The sequence below is a fragment of the Lynx canadensis genome, chromosome E1, assembly GCF_007474595.2.
Source record: "Lynx canadensis isolate LIC74 chromosome E1, mLynCan4.pri.v2, whole genome shotgun sequence".
In the NCBI taxonomy this organism is placed as follows: Eukaryota; Metazoa; Chordata; class Mammalia; order Carnivora; family Felidae; genus Lynx; species Lynx canadensis.
This window is the reverse complement of record NC_044316.2, coordinates 13,109,784-13,132,538: the sequence shown is the minus strand read 5'-3', so window position 1 is coordinate 13,132,538 and position 22,755 is coordinate 13,109,784. Positions and strand designations below refer to the sequence as shown.

The window sequence follows — 22,755 nt, the reverse complement described above, 5'->3', positions numbered from 1 at the left end:
TTTAGCATATAAAAATTCCTTTGGAAACTCCTTTCTCTCAACTCCCCCAAGATATGCTGACAATCATACTCCAAGCTTATGGCCCCCTGATAGAATCTGAAGGGTCTCATGACTGAGGTTTTACTAAATGGTAATAAATGGCATTTTCCTAGCAACAGCTAGCCCCTTAAGGTCCTGGAAACTTTGCTTCCAAAATTCCTTAGAGACTTACTCTAACCCTGACCCCCTCCCAACCTGAAGGTATATAATGAGTTACCTGTCACTACCCCAAGTGCAGCTAACTCTTTCCCCCCACAGGTCCTGTCCCCGTGCTTTAATAAAATCACATTTTTGCACCAAAGGCGTCTTCAAGAATTCTTTCTTGGCCGTCAGCTCTGCCCCCCCCCCACCCTGTCACCCCAAAACTTCATCAATAGTGATAACTAGAAACGGTTCTACTTTATACACCATCAGTTCTCTGAACTCTCAAAAAAGAATTAGACTAGTGAAAATTTGTAGTTTTTGTAGGGCTCAAAAATTTAGTGTGCTTTGGGAAACAGGGAGTTAAAAATCTTTCGGAAGTTAACTTGGTATAAGAGTATGAAAAGCCTCTGTTGCTCTAGTTCTAAGGAAATGCTCTCTTTTTTTTCTAATAAAGCTTTCCGCAGAAGACAAACTCTGTACACAATAAACAAGGTAAGTATAGGACAGAATTACTGCAATTCACTAGCTCGCAAAAAAAGTTATTCATTTTGACATGTAAGGGAAACTTTATTTCTGAATGTTAAATGTGCTTCAAAGTGCTGATCTGTTAAAATTCCATAAAACAAGCCTCGAAATGCAAGTCATTTGTGCCAGCTACGAGTAAATAACCAAAGCAGCATTTCCAGAGAGACTAGGGCAAAGGACAGAACTAACCACAAATCAGAAAAGAAATAAAACCTAATCAAGTGTTAATAATTCACCATAGTTAGAGTTTTTAAGACCAAAGTAAATAATACAACCATAATTTGTTTACATTTGCTTTTGTTTTGAGCATCTCTACATTAGTGTTCAGTGTACATTGATGTGGATAGAAAAATCAAATGCTACATGGGCTTTTTCTTAGGTTAGAACAGTAATTTTAATGTGTAAATTTGGATTTTATTATTTTGCTTTCTCTATCTCTGCATTATAATCTCCTAAGGAAGAACATAGGGATTGGTTTATTAAACATTATGAAACATTCACATCTTACATTCTAGCATCTGTTTTGTTTGTATGCTTTTTGTTTCCTGAGCATGCTGTAGTAACTGTTTATGCGAATTCCAAAAGAGCAAAATTAGAACTTTGGGGAAGTCCAAAAATAACAGGAAGCACCCTGTTCTGTTAAAAACACTGGGCTTAGAATCAGAAAACCTGGGTCCCCGGCCCAGTTTTCTCCTGGTAGCTGAGGGACTTTTCCTTTAGCACTACAATGGCTATGTCAATGCCTAACCCACCCTGTCTTATAATGTAAATATATGAATAAACTGAGGTAGTGTGGGAAATTTAATTACAAATTAAACTTCTCTGAGGTTGTGAGGAATTACTCTTGTATCCCTATCAACAATCTGGCGCTACTAGTACATGGTATTTCCAGAACTTGAACATATTTGTCTTTCTGGATGATCAAGCATGAAATCAAATCTGATTTGATTCAGAGTCATTTCTCCAAAGGGATGTAATCATCTTAGTATTCTGAATAGTTTCCCCTAATAAGACCCCCCGCTTGAGTAACACATTCCAGTGAAGAGTCTGGGCTTCTAGTAAATTAGACTGTATATTATAATAAACTCATAATTCGGTTAGCATATATAGCATGCCCCAAGACATTTTCAGGCATTATAAAGACTTGAACATTATTCACAGTTGCTTTTCCTTTAATAGTAAGGCAAAACGTGGGAAAGATTCCTAAAGAAATTGACAGAGAATTACCGAAAACTTCATGAGAAGGAAATTAAGACATATTTCAAAGTAGTTTTTAACGTCCTAGTGATCATTTATTTGGTTCTTGTGTCTCTGACTATGAATAAGCATACTGAAAGAAATGGTGCTGGCTCCACAGGAGGTCTCTCAGGATCTCTCCGCCTTTGGCTGTTTATGGAGGTGAGATTCAAATGTCCTCAGATAATGAAAAGGCTCTGAACTCATTTCAGAGAAGAAATGTTTTGAAATGTGAGTGGAAACATAAATAGCAAATCATAGCATGCATATAATGAGCCCCTTCTTTATTTTTTATAGATTTTTAATTTTTTTCATATTTTTGAGGATTAGAAAAGTATAAACTATTTTTACTATTACAGATAGTCATGGAAGCACCATTAGGTGACATTGGCTAGAAACCAGAATTTTTGTATTAGTATGAGAGGCTAATTTATTATTGCATTTAGATCTACTGACCATGTGAGGGAGTAAGAAGTTAAACAGCTGTATCTAGTTCATCTCTGCATATTTTAATCCAAATATGGTAAAGGGCAGGGCTAAGGAAGGGAGTGTCCCTATAATAAACAGGGCTCAGAACTTGTAACAGAATATTAAATTATACTCCGCTCAAGAGAACTCTGCACTTTGCACTTTGGTTAAAGTATCATTTAGATTTAAATCTCTCAACTTTTCTTAAGAAATTAAGTTCTATTTGATTTCCTCTTTTCTGAATTGCAGAAATCAGGTAAAACTACTTGACAAAAATGACTTCTTGTCATGTTACTGAAGATCCTATAAAAAAGGTTGCTATCTTTGGAGGAACTCATGGCAATGAGTTAACAGGAGTATTTCTAGTTAAGCGCTGGCTGGAGAATGGCACTGAGATTCAGAGAACAGGGCTGGAGGTAAAACCATTTATTACCAACCCAAGAGCAGTGAAGAAGTGTACCAGATATATTGACTGTGACCTGAATCGAGTTTTTGACCCTGAAAATCTTGGGTAAGACTACATTTTGTGTTGTAGCATGTGTGCGTGTGTGTGTGTGTGAGAGAGAGAGAACACGTATATGTAGCACATGATACCCGTATCCGTACGTATAGTCGCGGTTGTGAAATGGATCACTTTCACTTTTAATCATACTCGCTATGAAGTACTCAATTACCTAAACTGGGCCTCCACATGCTCTTTTATAAACTTTCAAAAGTATCAGACTGTTCTTAACTGATTTTCTTTTTAAATGCATTCTGTACAGACTAAGACAATAACAATGGTTTTTATTTTTAAATCATATCTTTAAAAAAGCAGATGTAATAGTCTTTTGTATTATATTAGTTTTGGCCTGTATGCTTGCATACATATTTGTTAGCTTCCTAGGTGGTTCGCTACTATGTTTTTATACAACTATATTCATGGCAGTAATAAAGTTCTAGTCAAAAAAATTGTAATATTTCAATTAATATTTGTTGAATATGAAAAAGTGAATAAATACCCATCATCAAAAACCATCACACCACCTTGTCAAATGAGGAGTAGATGTACTGGCTTCAGTGGTGGATCCCTGAGAGATAAAAGCACTTCACTTGCATATTCTGAATTTAAATTGCAGCTGGTTCATAATACATTGCAAGCAGTGTATGCAATAGTAACACTCTAGGTATTACAATATAATACATAATATAAATAATGCTAATTATTTTTGCCTTTGTTTACATCCTTATAGCTCCTAGTATAGATATATAGGCCTCTTAGTATTTGTTTTTCACCACTTTCTTTTATTTACCTAAAAATATTATTAAACACCTACTCTTCATGGGGCACTGTGCCAGGTACTGTGGGAGTACTATGAACAAAATGGTTTCTATCCACAACGAGTTGGAAAACAACTAACTGAGATGGAACACGTGCAAAGGAACAACTCACACAGCAGCCACTGCCCTGTGTACTCATGTTCTAATAAAGGCTAACTAGAGTTTACAGAGTTACTTAAATTTAATCTCACAACAGATCAAATACAGTTACTACCTTTAGTACAAATATGCCTCACTTTATGAAATAGATGTTTTAGGGAGAATTATACATGAGTCACATTTTGTGTATCAAAGCATATTTTTACTAGCATACATTTTAATTTCAGGAATGCTTTATCTTCATGACTGAAGTTATGGTGATACAATGAAGATTTTATCTATTCACCTAGGGTTGCCTGGATGGCTCAGTCGGTTAAGCTTCTGACTTGGGCTCAGGTCATGATCTCGCAGTTCGTGGGTTGGAGCCCCATGTCGGGCTCTGTGCTGACAGCTCAGAGCCTGGAGCCTGCTTCGGATTCTGTGTCTCCTTCTCTCTCTGCCCCTCCCTCGCTCATTCTCTCTCTCTCTCTCCCTCTCCAAAAATAAATAAAACATTAAAAAAATCTTTTTAAAGATTTATCTATTCACCTAAAATAGCTTTTAACTAACTCTTATAAGAATTTGTTGAAGAATAATGCTTTTAGTCGGCATGTTAACTTCTTAAATAACTCTGAAATGGACTGGGGTGGGTTTTCCTATTATGACCATCAGTAGTATGCATTGTCCGTGAGAGCAGTCTTTAAAATTAAATTCGCTTTCTGCTTCTTATACTTTAACACTATTCAGAAGCTAGGCACTTCTCTCTCAGGGTAGTTATCACACTTATAAAATTTAATTACCTTCTCCTGACTTCCCTCTCCCAAATTTGCTCCTTTTCCTATATTCCCCATCTCAGTAATGTCACCATTACCCATCAAATCTTCTATGGAAATCAACTTAGAATCTTCCCTGTTCCTCAAGCCCCATGTCTACCAAGTCACTAAATCTTCCCGTTTATTCAAGCATTGAATATTTTGCAATCCAATACTCCTCTCCATTTTCGCTACCTTATTTCATTTCATCTGTGGACAGAGTAGCCTCCTAAAGAATCTTTCTTCATCTAGCCTTACTCCAATCCTTCCTGCCATTGACTCAGTTTAATAGCAGCCATAGGGATCATCCTGACAGGCAAATCTTATTATGCCCTTCCCCAGCTGAAAATTCTTCAAAAATCTATCTGGCATAGATTTAAGTAACTTAGTGTGATTAAAGTGCCTTTTAGGATCTTGCTCCTGCCCATTCCTTCTGCTTCATCCCTTGAGACTCTTCCTATGAGACCTGGGCCACGGGCATGAGAACTCAAAGTGTCCATTATCTTTCAAGACTTCAAGCCTTGGCTCTGAGCAACTGGGTGGTTAGTGATGCCATTACCGACATGGGGGAGAATTAGAAGCAGATCACTTGGGTGTAGAGGAACCTCACTGAGTTGTTTCATGAATTAACGTTTAAATATTTATTTTGAGAGAGAGACAGAGCATGCAAGCAGGGGAGGGGCAGAGAGAGAGGAAGAGAGAGAATCCCAAGCCGGCTCCCGGCTGTTAGCACTGAGCCCTATGCGGGGCTCCGTCTCATGAACTATGAGATCGTGACCTGGGCCAAAATCAAGGGTCTGATGCTTAACCAACTGAGCCACCCAGGGGCCCCCATGAATTAAGTTTTAAAATGCATACCTATCCATTAGGGACTATGTTTGGTTGCATATAATAAAAACCTGAAAACAGTGGCTTAAGTAAAGGTTTCTTTTTCACAAATCAGTCTGGAGCTTGGCGGTCGAGGGCTGGTTGTAGTGGTTCAATAGTAACATAAGCGCCACAGGTCTCTTCTGTCTTCCCACTGCACCTTCCTTAGTATGCAGCTTTTGTCCTCATTCTTTTTGCTTTATGGTCAAAAAATGGCTGCTCCACCTTCTTGATTGCATTTTAGGCAGGAATTACCCAGGTTCCAACTGTAGGTCCCTTGAAGACACTAGCAAAAATAGTCAGGGAACAGAAATAGATGGAAGTATAGAGAAGTGGTTGAGTTAAACCATTGTTTAATGAGGAAAAATAAACTTAAATTGTCAACATACACAGTAAGGGAAAAAAAAAAATATCCTAAAGAGTGAGGAGAGGTAGAGACTGATTTGAGAATTCAATAAAAACCTCATCCCAGAAAAAAAATATGTATGCATATGCCTGCAAAATTTTGCATTTTTGTCGAGTTTACAGACTTTGTAAAGCTTACCCTGGACCATAATGGTTCCTGGGACCTCAATTAGAATCCCTAATTAGGTAACGTGATCACCTAAGTTTACTATTTTTGTGGACTAGAATTAGCTAGAGGACAAAAAAAAATTTATGTGTGTGTTTGATAGTCTAGCCCCAATAAATAGCCCAGTGCACATAACTATTTAAAAAAAAAAAAACAAACTATTGATTAAATTAATGAATGCATTTTGTTAAACATTGAAGTCAAATGGTGAATTCTGTTTGAAATGTCCTCCCTGGGATCAGCCACATGAATGAACTACTGTTTGTGAGCATGCCGATGCACCATTACATAAAATCAAATGGAGAAAAAAGAAGGAAGTTTTTATTTATGAAATTTTGAAATAAGTTTCCACTTGACTTACAGATTTTTCATATTAAAGGTTTGGCAACTGTTTCCTTATACACTATGTTCTTATTGTATGTTTAATGTTATCTTAGCCACAGATGTTGTTAAATCTTTTTCTTTCTGCTAATAACAGCAAAAAAATGTCAAAGGATTTGCCATATGAAGTGAGAAGGGCTCAAGAAATCAATCATTTATTTGGTCCAAAAGACAATGAATATTCCTATGACATTATTTTTGACCTTCACAACACTACTTCTAACATGGGGTGCACTCTTATTCTTGAAGATTCCAGGAATGACTTTTTAATTCAGATGTGTCATTATATTAAGGTAATGTCAATGTTATTAATTAAAATTCTTTTTTTTTTAATATTTACTTATTTTGGGGAGAGCTCAAGCAGGGGAGGGACAGAAAGAAGGGGACAGAGGATCTGAAGTGGGCTCTGTGCTGACAAGCTGACAGCAGCGAGCCCCATGTGGGGCTCAAACTTATGAACCGTGAGATCATGACCTCAGCCGTAGTCAGATGCTCAACCAACTGAGCCACCCAGGTGCCCCAGTGTTATTAATTTATAAGTTAGCATGGTACCTGTACTTTTAAGTCAATTGTAGATGTAGAGCCACCAGAAAAGGGTTTGAAGAGGGGGTCCAAGAGAGATGAGGGAGTGGGAGGAGCGCACCAGAATAGAGGTGGTGTTGAAGGCAGGAGAAAAGTTGAGGAAAGGAGTAAAATAATAAACACAGTGAACAAAATAATAAAAGTTGTGGATTCTCATGTTTATAAAATTATAACTCACTTATCCAGACAGCCACTAAACCATAAGCTATTTGGTAAAATCAATACCCACACTTAAAATAGTGTAGTTGACATAGCTCAATGCTAGTTTTAGGAAGCTTGAGAAATAGTCATTTAATATGACCAAAGACCAGTGATAAAAAGGGTGGCTCTTTTTAGTTCTGCCCTTGTCTCCATTTGAGTCAGATACCCCAACACATGTCTGTTCTTTCAGTACTTGTATAGCTAATCATTTTAAGGCTCAGAAATTTACAAGATGAAAAATTCAGCAATCCAGGGCTGACAGCTAGAGGAAAATTGCTAGAAAGTAACAACAAAGCAAAAAACACAAATAATGAACTATGTGTTTATTTCTGTATAATGGCTACTCTTCCTTCCAGAGGGCCAATATGCTTAAGTGGAAGGAGTTTGACCTGTGTATCCAGGAGAACCTGGGCTTATATCCTCGCTTTCTCATTCACTAACCTTGGACAAGATACTCCACACCCCAAACCTTGCTTTCCTTGTATACAATTGGCATAATAACACTTACCCATAAGAGTGTTAAAAGCCTTAAGTGAGATACAGCATTGAGCCTTATACCTAGCAGACAGTAAAGATTAATTGTTAACTTCTGTTTCCCTTGAGTTTTTGACAATAACTAGCTAGCAGTTCTGGTGGGAGATCATAATGCAGTGATTCTTTTTGCTCATTGAAGGGAGAGTTGAATGCTCTGGTTACCAGGCATAGAAGCAGCATGGCTGACAATGTTATCAAAATCCAGAGGCCTTATCTTGAATTCTCGTTCAGATAAGTCGAGGTGGGGGGGGGGGGTTACCTAACATCTGTACGGACCTGGACCATAAGGGTAGAAACGGAATTCTTTATGAGACCTATACTAAACTAAATAGTAAGTGTCACCAGTGGTGAAAACAAAAATAGCCAAATCCATTGAGAAGGAAAATTTATTTCATACATTTTTTATCATGGTTCTGGAGAATTGTTTAATGTACTTTTTGCCCAGAAAGCTGTGTATAATTCAATTTTATATGTAATTCATTGATGTGTTTTCAAAGCTATAATAATAACACTGAATTTTAGAGTGTTTCATAAAGCTGTCTTACCTTTGTATTCTATTACTTACTTGATGGAGTAAAGCATATTGAAGACATTATTGACTCTCTAGTGGCAAAGAGAACAAAGCATATGGTCTTTACATAATAAGAAAGATGTTTTAAATTCTTTTCAGACTTCTTTGGCTCCATTACCCTGCTATGTTTATCTTATTGAGCATCCTTCCCTCAAATATGCGACCACTCGTTCTATAGCCAAGTATCCTGTTGGTAAGTCATATTTCCTATTGTCACAACTGCACAAAATATGTCCTGGATGAAACTCTGAGACAATTATTTTCTGGAGAATATTTATAGCTACCTTGCTTATCATTATGGCTTATAATTGTCAAGTAAAAGCAAACTAACTAACTCCAGGCAGGCTCTAACTATGTCAAATGTCCTCAGTTTCATTGAGCAGTTTCTGCATTCCAGGAGAGAAACAGTGAACTGAGGGAACTGGGATCTTTTATAATACGCAGTAAACATGCCTGCCCTTGTGCCTAGAAAGAGATCATCTCTATCTTCCAAGACTGTTCACTGTAAAAACATTCTTGAAAAATAATCTGGAACCAAGGCAGTCAGTGTCTTGCTGGCAAGACATGCAGAAACACCAGAGACCCATAAAAAAATCTTTTCCCAACTTTCCTTTTAGTACCTGTTTTGTACTCATGTCTCCCAAGAGTTGTTTGCTGTCTATCCACTCACTTGTTTCCGTGTCAGTTACTGAGCTGTGAATGCATCTTTCCCCTCTGGCAAGTTCCAATATGGAGGCTTGCACATCAGACAGTCTCTTTTTTTTCTATATTCCACTCTCTTTCCTGAATGACCTGCTAGCATAATTGTTTGCACAACTTAAAATCCTTTTTTGTGAGATCTAAGATGTTTTTAACCAAGAGTAATTTAATTTCAAAACAAGTTGTCAAACAGTATCAGCAAATTTAAAGTTATCTTGGTCATTTAATTGTTGGTAATTTTGGTGCATAATCGGGGATCTGTTGGGGCAAAGGTAAATATCTAAGTATAGGTAATTATTCAAAATAAACCAAATGCTTAACAATGAATGATAGAGATCCTGTTTTTCTGGGACACCAAATAAAGCTGAAGATTTCCACACTTTGAAAAAGCATTCTTCTTGGTCTATGATATTTGTGGGGAAATGCTGCTCTTAACTAGAACAAATATCTACCAATATATTTGCCCCTTTTTAGGGCCAAGCCTTTCAAATATTTCAATATGATAGAGTACTAAGATCATCATAAACAATTAGAAATACTGTATGTTATCCTGCCAACTTCATTAATTTGGAATATTTTTATACCATCCACTCACTGGGGGGGAAATACTTAAGCTCAGACAGAAACTATCTCCAACCCAACGTTTTACGATATATCTCTATTGTCTCATAGAAATTTGCCCTAGCTTCTACCAGCCTCCAAAAGGACCACCTTTGTATTCTATTACAAAGCTGAAATGTGGCAGGATCATTCTAAGTAAACTTTATTGTGGAAAGAAGCTGTTTTCTGCAGCCAGCCTTATGATCATTCACAGAATCTTCTTCATCTTCTGTCTCTGTTTCTCTGTCTCTCTCTCATGTGTGTGTATGCACACACATACACACATGCACACACACACAGAATACTCTAGACAGAATCTTCTCTTAAGTTAACTTTCCCAGATCAACCATGGCCTCATTTGAGACTCAGAAGATTTAAGTTTATGACCACTACTTCTTCAGCTCCACTTGGGACTATGCTGGCTATTTCCTAAAACTTTAAACATTCTTCTCTGATACAGGATCTTGTGTCAAGGGTAATTGTTGGTTTAGAAAATATGGCCACCCTGTTATCTTCCACTCACAATCAGAAAGGAAAAAATCCTTCAATAACTGACTCTTCTGACTCAGACACCCTCTTCTACCAATCACAGCTGCTCTCCACACCTTCCATCTCCTCTCCAAACAAGAATACGTACAATATTTTTGGCTGCACAAAGCTCAAATGGCTTAAACAATAAAATAAATTTATTATTTTACATTACAGCTCAGCACATCATGAGGGGCCAGGTTCATCTTATCTTTTTAGTATACCATCTTTAGTGGAGTTTTTTAGCAGCCCCCATGGCCACAAAATGTCCACTGTAGTTTTAAGCATCATATGCCAATAATACAATATCTAATGGGTGAAAGAAAAGTCTTAGGAACTCCCTGCAGACCTCTGTTACAACCACTTGTTCAGAACTGGATCACATATCCATTCTTAAATCAATCACTAGGATAATGGGAGTACTATAAACGACTTAAACTATTCCATATTTACACCTGGGCTGGAGAAAAGTTCACTTACCTGGAAGACTGGATAGCGAACCAAAATCAGGACTCTATCAGTAAGGAAGAAGTGGAATGGCTTTTGGATGGGCAACCAATAATGTCTTCTACAACACACATATAGACATATCCTTGAACATGTTTTAACACATGTGTACAAATCATTTATACACAAAATGCATACGTTAACCACATTTATACCACATACTTAAATGTGTGTCCAGACGTATATGCAAAAAAGCTAAGCACAACAAATAAAAAATAAATGTCAAATACAGAAAGATTTTGTGAATCAAGAAATAAGAGAACTGGGTAAAAATAGAATGGGTGAAAAAGAATGTATATGAATGGATATGAATTGGTTAGAAAAGAATGAATGATATTATTTTTGATAAATGGGGGATAACTGTGTGGGAGACTGGAACAGGAGGGAGGTAACTAGATATTTGGTTTAGAGAGACTGTTTTGTAGATGTGAGGATGGATTGTATTGGGGTGAGAATAAATGAATACAAATTAATCCTAGGGAAAACTAAAACTGTTGCACTATCACATTAGAATTAGTTGTTATGTTAAGGGCAAGAATGTTGCTCTAGGGTCACCTAGATGGTCATGTTAACCATCCATGGCACCAAATTTCTGTGACTCAAATAGATGCGTTTCCTCCTGTCAAGACTAAATGTTGACAATGTTGATAATATGGCAATATTGAAGGATATTTAAACAAAAAATGACCCCAAGATCTTACTACTCTAATATAATTCTTTGATATTTTTTCATGTTTTCTCTCAGTTTTTATTCACTACGCTTATAATGTGTACATGTAAATCTTCTGCTTTTATGTTTTGCCTAACATTGTCTCAAATATTTTCCATGATGCTACATGGTCTACCTTTTTAATCATTTTAATGATGAGATTCTAGGTCTTAATATATGAACATGCTCGATTGTCTAATATATTGTAATATTTATATAAATATTATATATACCCCTTCTGTACCGAGGTGTAGAAGTTGGTCCCCAGCCTCAAGGAGTTCTGAGAGCCGATATTTTGGATCAAATGAGAAAAATGATCAAACATGCTCTTGATTTTATACATAATTTCAATGAAGGTAAGTAGGAGGCAGGAATTATTTCCTTGTTAGTGTGTGTGTGTGTGTGTGTGTGTGTGTGTGTGTGTGTGTAAATCAGAAAAGCGAGATGAAATGAACACACATAGTGACACACATAGTGACCTAACCACTAAACGCTGATATAGCAATTGTCAAATTTGCCATGCTCATGATATTAGATGTTTTTAAAAATGTTATTCACTTCAGCCATTCCTCAATGACCAGAGTAGACACATTTAAGCAAAACAGCTACTAACAAATCTCCCCAAATAAAATCCTCATTTTCTGCTAATCTCCACTGTAAACAGCAAAGAACCACTAAGAAATACAAATATCCAATAAGCGCATGAAAAGATGTCCAACATTACTACTAATCAGAGAAACACCAGTTAAAGTGAGAAACTATTTTCTCCCACCAGAGTGGGCAGATATTAAAACCTGATAGTATTAACTGATGGTAAGTGTAGGAAAAGAGGATGCTCTCATTCCCTGCTGGTATAAATCCAGTAAGGACACTTTAGAGAATAATTTTTATAGTATCCACTCCTGAAAATGCACAAATCCTGTGACCCAGCAAGTCCATACCTCAGAGACATGCAAAAGCACAGGCACACCCACTGTGTCACATGCAAGGGCGGTCATCAGCATCATTGTAACAGCAAGACAATAGAAATGACCTGAATATTGATCCATTGGTGAACAATTAAATAAATTAATGTGAAAAGATCTTCAAAATACATTGTTAATTACAGAAAGTAAGCTACAAACCAAAACATACAGCACTATACCAGTTTGCTTCAGAATAATAATAAACACTTGCTAGAATACACATACATATATATGAGGAAAAAACAGGTTAATTTTATTTTAATTGTTTTCAAGGTGAACGATGTATTTGCATATTATTTGTGTAATTAAAAAACAATTAAATGGGGCTGGTGGCAGGATGATATATGGAAGTCTACTATCTGCTCATTTATTTGATAAACCTAAAACAGCAAAAAATAAAGCCTATTGATTACTAAAAAATGAATGTACTTGAAAATTTAAAACTAAGGTATAATTGAAATAAAATCAAAGAAAGCTGAAACTAATATAACACTCTATGTTAACTATACTGGAATTAAAATTTAAAGAGTTAATAAAATTTGTAAAAATTTAAAAATTCCTGAGAGAGAGAGAGAGAGAGAGAGAGAGAGGGAGAGAGAAAGGGACATCCTACATAAATAATTACTCCAGCAGGCTTAATTGGAATTGTCGTTGAGGAATGGGTCATTATAGTGACAAAGCTGGAGAATAGTTCAGTGTCATGGGGGAGTATAATTCCTTAACCTCAGATTGTGCACCCTACTGCATTCACAGGAATTTCTTCTGTGCTTGGGAATCCTTTGACTCCAAAGTCATAAAGACTGAAGATCAGCTTTTTACCACCTATGTCTGAGAACTGGTTCTATAACTGTCTCATGCACCTGGTATTGGGAAGGTCACCACTAATTGATAAGAAACCCTTCCGATAGTTAAGTGGGGACTACCTTACATTAAGGAACAGTGAACCCAGGTACAAGACCACAGACATGAGAGGAAAGACATGTTTTTCAAATCATAGTCCATAGATTCCTATCCCCAGGGGTGGGGATCTCATGGCTGTCTTGTAGTTCCAGGACAGGCACCCCTACCTCTGCTCCTACCAGACCAGTTCTTCTGTTTTATTGCTCTTCCGTGTAACGTTTTATTTAAGCAAAGGATCCTGCAATTCAAAAATTTTAAACCACTATTAATCTTGACTTTCCAGTTTGGTGGATTTCTAACTAACATGGAAAGAACACCATTATCCAAAGAATGCTGACAAAGAGATAACCACCTAGAGAAAAACTCTCTAGAAATGTGCAGAAGAGCTCCATCCTTGGCTTTGTGCTACTCAAAATTATTACTAGTAAGTTGGATGAGGATATATGTGACATGCTTATACATAAATGAAAGGTGGCAGGAAGCTTGCAGGAAAATATCTGTGGTTAGAAGGTAGATCTAAAAAGTGCTGACTACTTTAACAATTGTGTGAGGCAAATATTTTAGGTTAGGTTAACTACATTTCAGGTTCAAAATTTGCTTTTATGTTTAAAAAAAAATCCCAGAATAAGGGAAGTGATGGTCTCTTTTCTGGATTGAATAAACACCACTTGGAGAATGTGAATAAATTCTGAGTCCGTATTTCAGGAGGAACCTGTATGAAGTAGAGGTTAGCCAAGGAGAGAATTGAGAAGGCTGAAGAGTTTAAAAACCATAATATAAGAGCCATCCGTAAGATGCACGTAGAACTTCAGTTTACAAAGTATCTTCACATATAACCTCACGAATGTGACATATGTAGGTAGAGAAGAAGAATTCTTAGGCCAGCAAAAGACTTTTTATATTAGAGTTTTAGACGTGTCATACTGGAAAGCAACAATTAGACATGTTTTCTGTGACTCTGAGGGCAGAATAGAATCAGTGGGATGAAGTCACCTAGAGACATAAATGTCTGATTAACAAAGCTGACCGACAGTGGAATGGACCACACTTTGTGAGGCCATCCAAGCAGGAGTAAGATGATCACTTGGCCAGAAAGACGTGGAGAATTCTCAAGCACTGATGAGGTTAGGCATTTGAGGCTTCTTCCAACTGTGAGATTCTAAGTAGCAAACTTAGAATGCTTCTTTACGTTCTACCACTTTTTTCTGTCCTCCTAATAGACCTTCTGCTTTAAAGAGATGACACCTGATAAGTTTCTATCTTCCCTTTGGAAGATGGAGTAGATTGTAAAAATGCCCACAAATTCTTCCCTTCCCTGTGTCCGTGTTCTCACAATGTGGTGTTTTAGATCCTTCTGCCAAGAAATGGAGTTTATTTCCCTACCTCCTGAATCTGGCTTGGCCACGTTACTTGTTTTGTGCCGCAGAAGAAACTCAAAAAGGACTTGCACACTGGAGCTTGCTCTCTGCTCCTCCTAGGAACCCTGTACTGCCAGTATGTGGATCAGCCTAGCCTAGCCTGCTGAATAATGAGAGGTTATGAGGCGGAGAACTCAGACACCCCAGCTCCAGCTGCCAGCCTGGCAAATGCCAGACATGAGAGTAAGACCATCTTAGATCAGCCAGCCTCCAGCTGACCTACCACCAGCTCACCACAAATGCATGAGCAAGCCAGTCAGAAATCAGAAAGCCAGCCTACACCGGGGGAACTGCCCAAACATTCCACAGAATCATGAGCTAAACTGGGGGTGGTTGTTTCACACCACTCAGTTCTCGGGTAGTGTGTTAAGCAGCAAAAGCTAACTGATACAGAAGTGATCACAGGCTATCCACATTCCAACCCGGGGCTGCACTTTCTGTTCTAAGGACAAAGGAGGAGTTTCCTTTGAGTTGCAACCATAGCACACTAAGGATCCTCTCTTGGATGAAAATTCATCCGGTTTACACAGAGCTGCCTGGTGTACATGTAAACTACTCCCTTTACACGTTTCTGGGCATTGGGTTATTTAATGTTGCCTCATCTTTGGAAGTCAGGCTGCCTGCATCCTAGGGTCTCACATACTTAGTTAAGAGAAGGAGCACCATGCTGAAGTCACCTAACCTGCCGGAAGTCCCCCTGAGGATGTGCAGTCATAGAATGTCAGAGCTGGAAGGGCCCTCCGAGATACTGTCAAAACCTTCGTTTGACAAGTAAAGAAAGTGAGCCTCCAGAAGTTCAGCATCTTGCTCAGGATCACACAGCTGGACTGAAGCCCAGGTGTCCTGACTCCCAGCCTATCCTGGCTTTTCAAGTTCTGCTTTCTGCCTCTCCCCATTAGTGTACTTGTGGATGGTGTACCAATAGGAATAATTTGAGAACCTCTTTTGGCTGGATGTTGGTTAAGAATATCCTTAACTTAAAATGGTATGTTCTCCCTGTAACTGTCTTCCTTTTTGGGGTGTTGTTCTTCCCTTAAAGTTTCAACTTCCTTTTTTTCAAGAGATTCTTCTTAATCACTATTCATACATGTTGTTTTCACCATAGGAGAAGAATTCCCCCCCTGTGCTATTGAAGTCTATAAAATAATGGAGAAAGTTGATTATCCTAGGAATGAAAATGGAGATATTGCCGCTATTATCCACCCTAACCTGCAGGTAACATTTGCTGTTCCTTTAAAGTATTCAAATTAATGATGTCTCACTTTCAAATAGAACTTTACAATTCATAAACCATTTTACATACATTAGCTCGTTTACCTGCATTACCTACATTTACCCACATTAGCAGTGTAGGTAAGGTATTCAGACCTTTGTTCAATAAATATTATTGAGTATATGCTCTGCTGGCTCTGGGGATACATCAGTGAATATGGTCTATACTCTCATGAGATTTATAGATGTACTAAACTCTAAACTGTGGTTTAGAAATCAAGATAGCCAGATGCCATAAAAGAATAATGAAGTGGGGAGGAAGAGGTCAGACAAGGCCTCTCAGGGAAGGTGAAATTCCTGCCCAAGTGCAATGGACAGGAATTACTGTATCTATTTTATCATAAGAAAACAGGCTCACACAGGTTTCTAGTTATGGAATGATTAAGTCACAGAGTAAAAAGGCACAGCATAGGGAATATAGTCAATGGTATTATAATAGCGTTGTAACTACACTTGTGGTGAGCATAGCATAAGGTATAAACTTGTCGAATCACTATGTTGCACACCTGAAATTAATGTAACATTGTGTCAACTACACTCAAAAAAAAAAAGTTGTTTAAAGAAAATAAAATTTAGATCTTCCCCAGTCTTACAGCTATCAATGGCACATCCAGAACTAATGTTCTTTGCAGTTGACCACATTGCTGCCACCTCCCTGTGATCACCACTGAATAAGTTAGAGCAAAACACTCAGAACCTCCTTCTCTGCGGTGTTTTCTACCACCACTCCCTGACTCTCCTCAGAACCCCAGTATCTGCTCCTTCTCTGGTTTGATCAATAATGGCATAGTTAAGGGGGAAAAAAGGCTCTTGGGAGAGCATAGGAGATTGAAATCTAGAAAAGGCAAAGGCAGAAGCAAAGAGAAGCAAATATTCCAAAAAGCTAAAATATCCATATCAATTGTGATAACCCTATGCACCCTCAGACAGATGGGAAAGACTTGGCGGATTATCTAGTCTGGGGCTTTCAACTCTGGTCATACATTGCCTAGAGAGGCTTTGAAACATAACAATGCCAGGATCCCACTTTGAGCTAATCTGATCTTAGTGGCCTGGGTAATCAGAGTGGAAAACTACTGATGCAGTTCAGACTCCCATCTAATGACCCTAGTAACAGTCATCCAGACTTACAACTTAATAAAATAAGCTGTCTGTAGACAAGTGGAGCAAATCCTGCTTTCTGCCTTAGTGGGATCTGGGTGGAAACCGGAAGAAGGAGCCTTAGGCAATGTTTTAAAGGAAAGAAATATAAAGATTGAGGGAGAGAGGAAAGCACTACAGGTAACAAAAATAGCAAGTACAAGAAACAGAGGCCAAGGTGATGATGTCATAACTGGCTACAACACAGGATTTTTTTAAGATTTGTATTCCTCAAGGATCCTTGAAGAGTACAAACATCATCCTGGTGAAGCAGAGAAGTGAGGTTAATGAGATCAGTAACAAACAGGGTTTGTGGTAGGTCTTGAAAGGAAGGACAGTATTGATTTGGTTGCTCAGTATTTACAAGGAGTGAGTGATTCACTAATTATTGCAATAAATATATTTGAGGGGCACCTGGGTGGCTCAGTCTGTAAAGCGTCTGACTTGGGCTAAGGTTGTGATCTCACTGTTTGTGGGTTCGAGCCCCACGTAGGGCTCTGTGCTGACAGCTCAGAGCCTGGAGCCTGCTTCGGATTCTGTGTCTCCCTCACTCTCTGCCCCTCCCCCCCTCGTGCTCTGTCTCTCTGTCAAAAATAAATAAATATTTTTTTAAAAAATACATATATTTGAATGACTACTAAGCCTATTCTGGGCCCTGAGGATCAAGATAGACAAGATCCCTCACGGAGCTTCCATAGTAATCAGGGGATAATGGACCATGAATAAGTAAACAATACATAAACCAGATCATTTCAAATTGTAATGAGTACTATAAAAGAAATGAACAGAATAATAGAGGCTAACAGAGGGTTCCTATCAGATGGAATGGTCTAAAAGAGCCATCTCTTAGATGATGGCATTGAAGCTGGAGCCTGGGCAATGAGAAGTCGTCCACGTGGAAAACAAGTCCAAAGGCCCTGAGGCTAGAACAAACTTGGAGTGTTTGAGGAATAGCAAGACCAGTGTCCATGGAGATCAGGGAGCGAACACTGAGGATAGTTGATCCTGGAGAAAGAGACATAGACAGACACCTGCTTGTGAGTCCAGGTTTCATTCAAAGAGAGACAGTTCTTGGTCATGGATGCTCACTGGGATGATCTAGAGGATGTACTCCCAAATGCCCGAAGCCTATTACAAAAGCACTAAAGCGGTGCTTCTCAAACTCAGGCCACAGGAGAATCACCTGAGGAGCTTTTAAAAAATCTTGATTCCCAGGCCCCTTCCCCAGGGATTCTGATTTAGTTCCTCAGGGTGCACACAGGAAATCAATTAGGTTTACCAGGTGATTTTCATGTGGCTCAGGTTTGGGTATAGTTATATCTATAGATATCTATAGATGTAGATATAGAAAGTTTATTTATTTATTTTGACGGAGAAAGAGCACAAGCAGGGGAGGGGCAGAGAGAGAGAAAGGGAGAATCTCAAGCAGGCTCTATGTTGTCAGCGCAGAGCCCGACTCGGGGCTGGAACCCATGAACCGTGAGATGAAACCATGAGATGACCTGAGCTGAAATCAAAAGTCTGATGCTTAAACAACTGAACCACCCAGGTGCCTCATACTCATCTATATTTTTTAAATAGCCCAGTCAATTATAGCATGCAGGCAGGGTTGAGAAACTTACCGTAATGCAGAGCTTCCCAAACTTTAATACTATGCATGTGAATCTCTGGGGACTTGTTAATATGAAGGCACGTCTGCAGCGGGGAAAGAAATTGTGCTTTAATAATAAATTCCCAGGTGCTGCTGAGAAATGTTAGAAGTGCAGAATCACAGAACCCCAGACCTCTAGAATCAGAATCTGCATTTTAACAAAATCTGTACACAATCTGAAAACATATCAAAGTGTGGGAAGAGCTGCTTTAGGGTTCTTGTGATGTGACAGCACTGGTATTTGAGGGCTCATGGTCTGGATCAGATAACTCCGTTGTTATCATGGAGAACATTCACCTTATCCTAAGACAGGCCCCAGCCCATCCCCACTTTGTCTCACTAAGCCCCATCAGAATAGAGTCCCTTGGTGCGCAGGCACAAGGACTCATTTTTTACATCCCTACAGTACAATGTCTTGCACACTGAAGGCTCTTAAAGGATATTTCTTAAGCTTTGCTGAACAGGATTTAACTTCTGCTAGCAACAGGTAGAACATACACTTAGGGAGACATGCGTTTATTTGGCCCTTTAATATTCTGAATCTCTTTGGCAGCATTCAAGGCAAACTTGGTATTGAAACAAACTCCAGTCACATGTATGCGGTATAAAAACTAAATGGGGAACTCTTAAAACTGCTGCCCAAATTAATGGTTTGGTCTCAGTTTGGCCAGATCACTCATGGGCCTCCCAACACATCTCTCAAGTATCTCTTTTGTTAGACACTGCTATAATTTGTTAGTTGTCTAGAGAGCCCGACGTAAAACTTTTAAGGTGGGGAAAAAGTCTAAATGTAACTTACGTATTTTAATTGTTTCCTGAGAGGATCAAGACTGGAAACCGCTGCACCCCGGGGATCCTGTGTTTTTAACTCTTGATGGAAAGATTATTCCGTTGGGCGGAGGCAGTACTGTGTACCCAGTGTTTGTAAACGAGGCCGCGTATTATGAAAAGAAAGAAGCTTTTGCAAAGGCAACCAAACTAACACTCAACGCAAGAAGTATTCGCTCCTCGTTACCTTAAGAATCACTTCTAGCCCACCTGTGACACAGTATCTTGACAAACTCCACTAGGTTGTAAGCTCTTGAGGGGCAGGGCTGTGGCTTCTTCGACTTCATATCCTAGTACCTAGTCCAGTGCCTTACCACAGTGGGCATTCAGGCAAATTTTTGAATGAATGAATTAATGCGTATCTTCTCAAAGTATCATAGTGGACACGTAGCTTATTCAAAGAAGTGCATTTCTTATTTCTGTATAACTTTTTATATATTATACTTTGAGAGTTTAACATTCTTAACAAACAGCCTTTAAATTCAAATTTCAAAACTGAAATGGATACTATACCTTAAAAGTTATTAACCTGAATCTAGAATTAAATGTGTTTTCAGGTAATGTATAAATGCTACTCGAAACTCATGATGCAGACTTGTGACTTTTAAATTTTTCATACCTGAATTAATGATAATATATTAAGCATCCCATCTGTAACTTTAGCAATAGTTGTGATATCCATAGGAGATTTGTAACTGCTCTTTTGAAGATGAAATGTGAACAGGAAATGAGGGCTGATTATAAAGGTGACACTAGGAATAAATCAAGGACCTGAATGGCCCTTTGTCTGCAGTCGCCCACACAGCACGGCTGCCCCGAACTGGCCCCTTGTTCTGCACTGACCTCGGGGAGCGGGGAGCTGCCTCCAGACATCTCACACTCCCCTTGGGAAGCTAACGTTCCTTCCCAACTTGGGAAAACCTGGAAGAGGCATATTCCTTCCAACTGTCGCTTCTCGTTTTGAAAGAAGGCGCTTGCCCTTGTTCCCAGCCAACACGTGAGGAAGTCTTTGGGCTCCGGCAGCAAAGGCGGTAAAGACAGAAATAGCAGACAGCAGCGGACACTAATGTGACCCAAAATCATGTCTCTGGTTCACAGATGCATTCTTTCAAAGAAGTGCCTGTGATCTAAATGCCCAAAACGCCTCCACACCCACGATTCTTCTCCTCAAAGGTCTTTGGGCTGAAACACTGCCTCCCTCTCTCCCTCCAGCCCCTGCAGGAGCCTCCCTGCCTCCTCTTTTAGGCTGCAGCAGCCAAGTAAAGAGTGTTTTTATCCTGTGATTTGGACCCCAAGGAACCCATGTTTATGGTTTCAAATGTATGTACCAACCATCATACTGTTATCTGAAACAAAGATGTATGTAAATATCTCATTCTCCAGAGTAAACCCCATTAAACTAATTTCATTTTCATATTCAGTGTTTTATAAAGCACAAATAAACTGTTTCTAAATTTTTCCGCACCAATATTTTTGTACTTTGCCAAAATGATTTTTATTGGAATAAACTCTCTTCCTTCTGAATTCTGAGTGAAAGTTCAATTTATCAATCTTCCTTCTTCCACTGTGAAAGTTCCTTCGTGTTTTATGTCTGAGTCCAGTTTTTCTGGGTCAGTTTTTTCCAGATGTAAATTTTGGCAAGAGTACTTTATTCTTCTATCAAACTTTAGTTACCTATAAAATTTACAATGTAAATGTAAAGTCTTATTTCCTCTGACTCAATATTTACAGTATTCAGAGTTTCTAATTAAATGTGATTTTTTAAAAACCTAGAGCTATAGCCACTTTCAGTTACAGACTTGATGTTTGCATTTGTAAAATGAGGGTCATCATAATAGTGTCCCTTTCTTGGGATTACTGTGGAGAATAAGTGGGCTGATGCAGCTGAGCTCTTAGCACAGTGCCCAGGACAGAATAACAAGTCATTGAAGTTCAAATTCCTAACACAAGGGCCCTTTGTGATTTGCCCCTCCCTCCCCTACAACCTTTCTAAATGCATCGCCCTTCAGGTCCTCTCTGTTCTAGTCTGCTTCACATTGTTTTATTCCTATATGCCTTCACACAGACTGGCCCTCCCACCCAGAATTCTCTCCCTCCTTCCTCTGCTCCTTTCCCCCATTCAGCCCTCACTCTAGCTAATTCCTACTTCTCGTTCAAAATGCTCCTCAACTCTCATTTAATCTGTAAAGCATTCTTGGCCTCTGCCTCTTTGCCCCTTCTGCTTCCGTCCCGTTTTGAAGATACTACCGATGTCTTTTCAGTATCTGCAATCTAATAAGTGCCCAATAAGTGTGCTCAAACATCCCTTCTCTGCTGAAGCATCTTCATAATCCACCAATATCCCTATCTTCTCTATGCCTCCTCTCCTTCTTTCCCAGCCACGTCCTCAGTATTCCCATCATTCCCAAGTGAAATTTACTTTTCTACACTCTTCAGATGTCACTACGTCCCAAAGGATGACACAGGGAAAAATATACCTTTTTAGCCTGCAACCCCATTGCAAAAACAGGGAAATGTTCACATGTAATAATTCTTCTGTGTAAAACCTTTTAGTAGCTTCCCCTAACCCTTGATACGAAATCTCAAAGCCTCACGACAGCTGGACAAGTCCTCTGCCTACCACTCCACCCCCATTTCATGTCACTTGTCCCCTTGCTCCCAGAAACTTGGCCACACGGACTTCTCCATCCTCAGCTGCATCAAGCTCCCTAGTAACTTGAGGTCTCTGCCCACATTGTTCCCTCTTCTTGAAACCCTATCCCACCCCCATAGTCCCTTTACCTGGATGAGACATATTCTGAAATGTGACTGAGGCCACTCTGTTATTCAAACTCATTGGCACTACTGACTCGCACTAATTACTAAACCTCAGGGAGCCTGGATCCTTGGCCCAGGAAAAAGCACCATGACCTTTATATGTCCTTCTACCTCTCTCCAAGTCTCAATTTCTCTGCTTATTAAATGGGGATATAATACTTATCAAATCTATAAAACTGTGTCATTAAAACAATCAATGTGATTGGAAAAGCTTTATAAATAGGAAACATACAATCTTAAAGGCTTAAGTTACAAAATACCTTTTGGAAGGTAATTCTTCACAATATCAAGAGCCATAAAACTGTTCATACCGATTGACCGAGGCATCCCACTCCCAGAACATATCCTATGACAGGGGTTTCCACCTTTTTTTCTATCAGGCCACCCAGAAT

General features: G+C 38.8%; 1 protein-coding gene across 3 annotated transcripts; it reads left to right on the top strand.

The window, feature by feature from the left end:
• The first annotated feature begins 636 nt into the window (after positions 1-636).
• On the top strand, positions 637-21,100 carry ASPA (aspartoacylase). Of its 3 annotated transcripts, XM_030296393.1 has the most exons (7): positions 637-675; positions 2,662-2,923; positions 6,539-6,734; positions 8,429-8,522; positions 11,621-11,728; positions 15,761-15,870; positions 19,541-21,099. In XM_030296393.1, exons 2-7 carry the CDS (start codon positions 2,688-2,690, stop codon positions 19,736-19,738), a joined length of 942 nt encoding a protein of 313 aa, XP_030152253.1. In that variant the 5' UTR covers positions 637-675; positions 2,662-2,687; the 3' UTR covers positions 19,739-21,099. The 3 variants fall into 3 exon arrangements, with proteins under 3 accessions (XP_030152253.1, XP_030152254.1, XP_030152252.1); XM_030296394.2 differs by lacking the exon at positions 637-675 and having other exon boundaries at positions 2,501-2,923; positions 11,627-11,728; positions 19,541-21,100; XM_030296392.2 differs by lacking the exon at positions 637-675 and having other exon boundaries at positions 2,537-2,923.
• Positions 21,101-22,755: the final 1,655 nt, after the last annotated feature.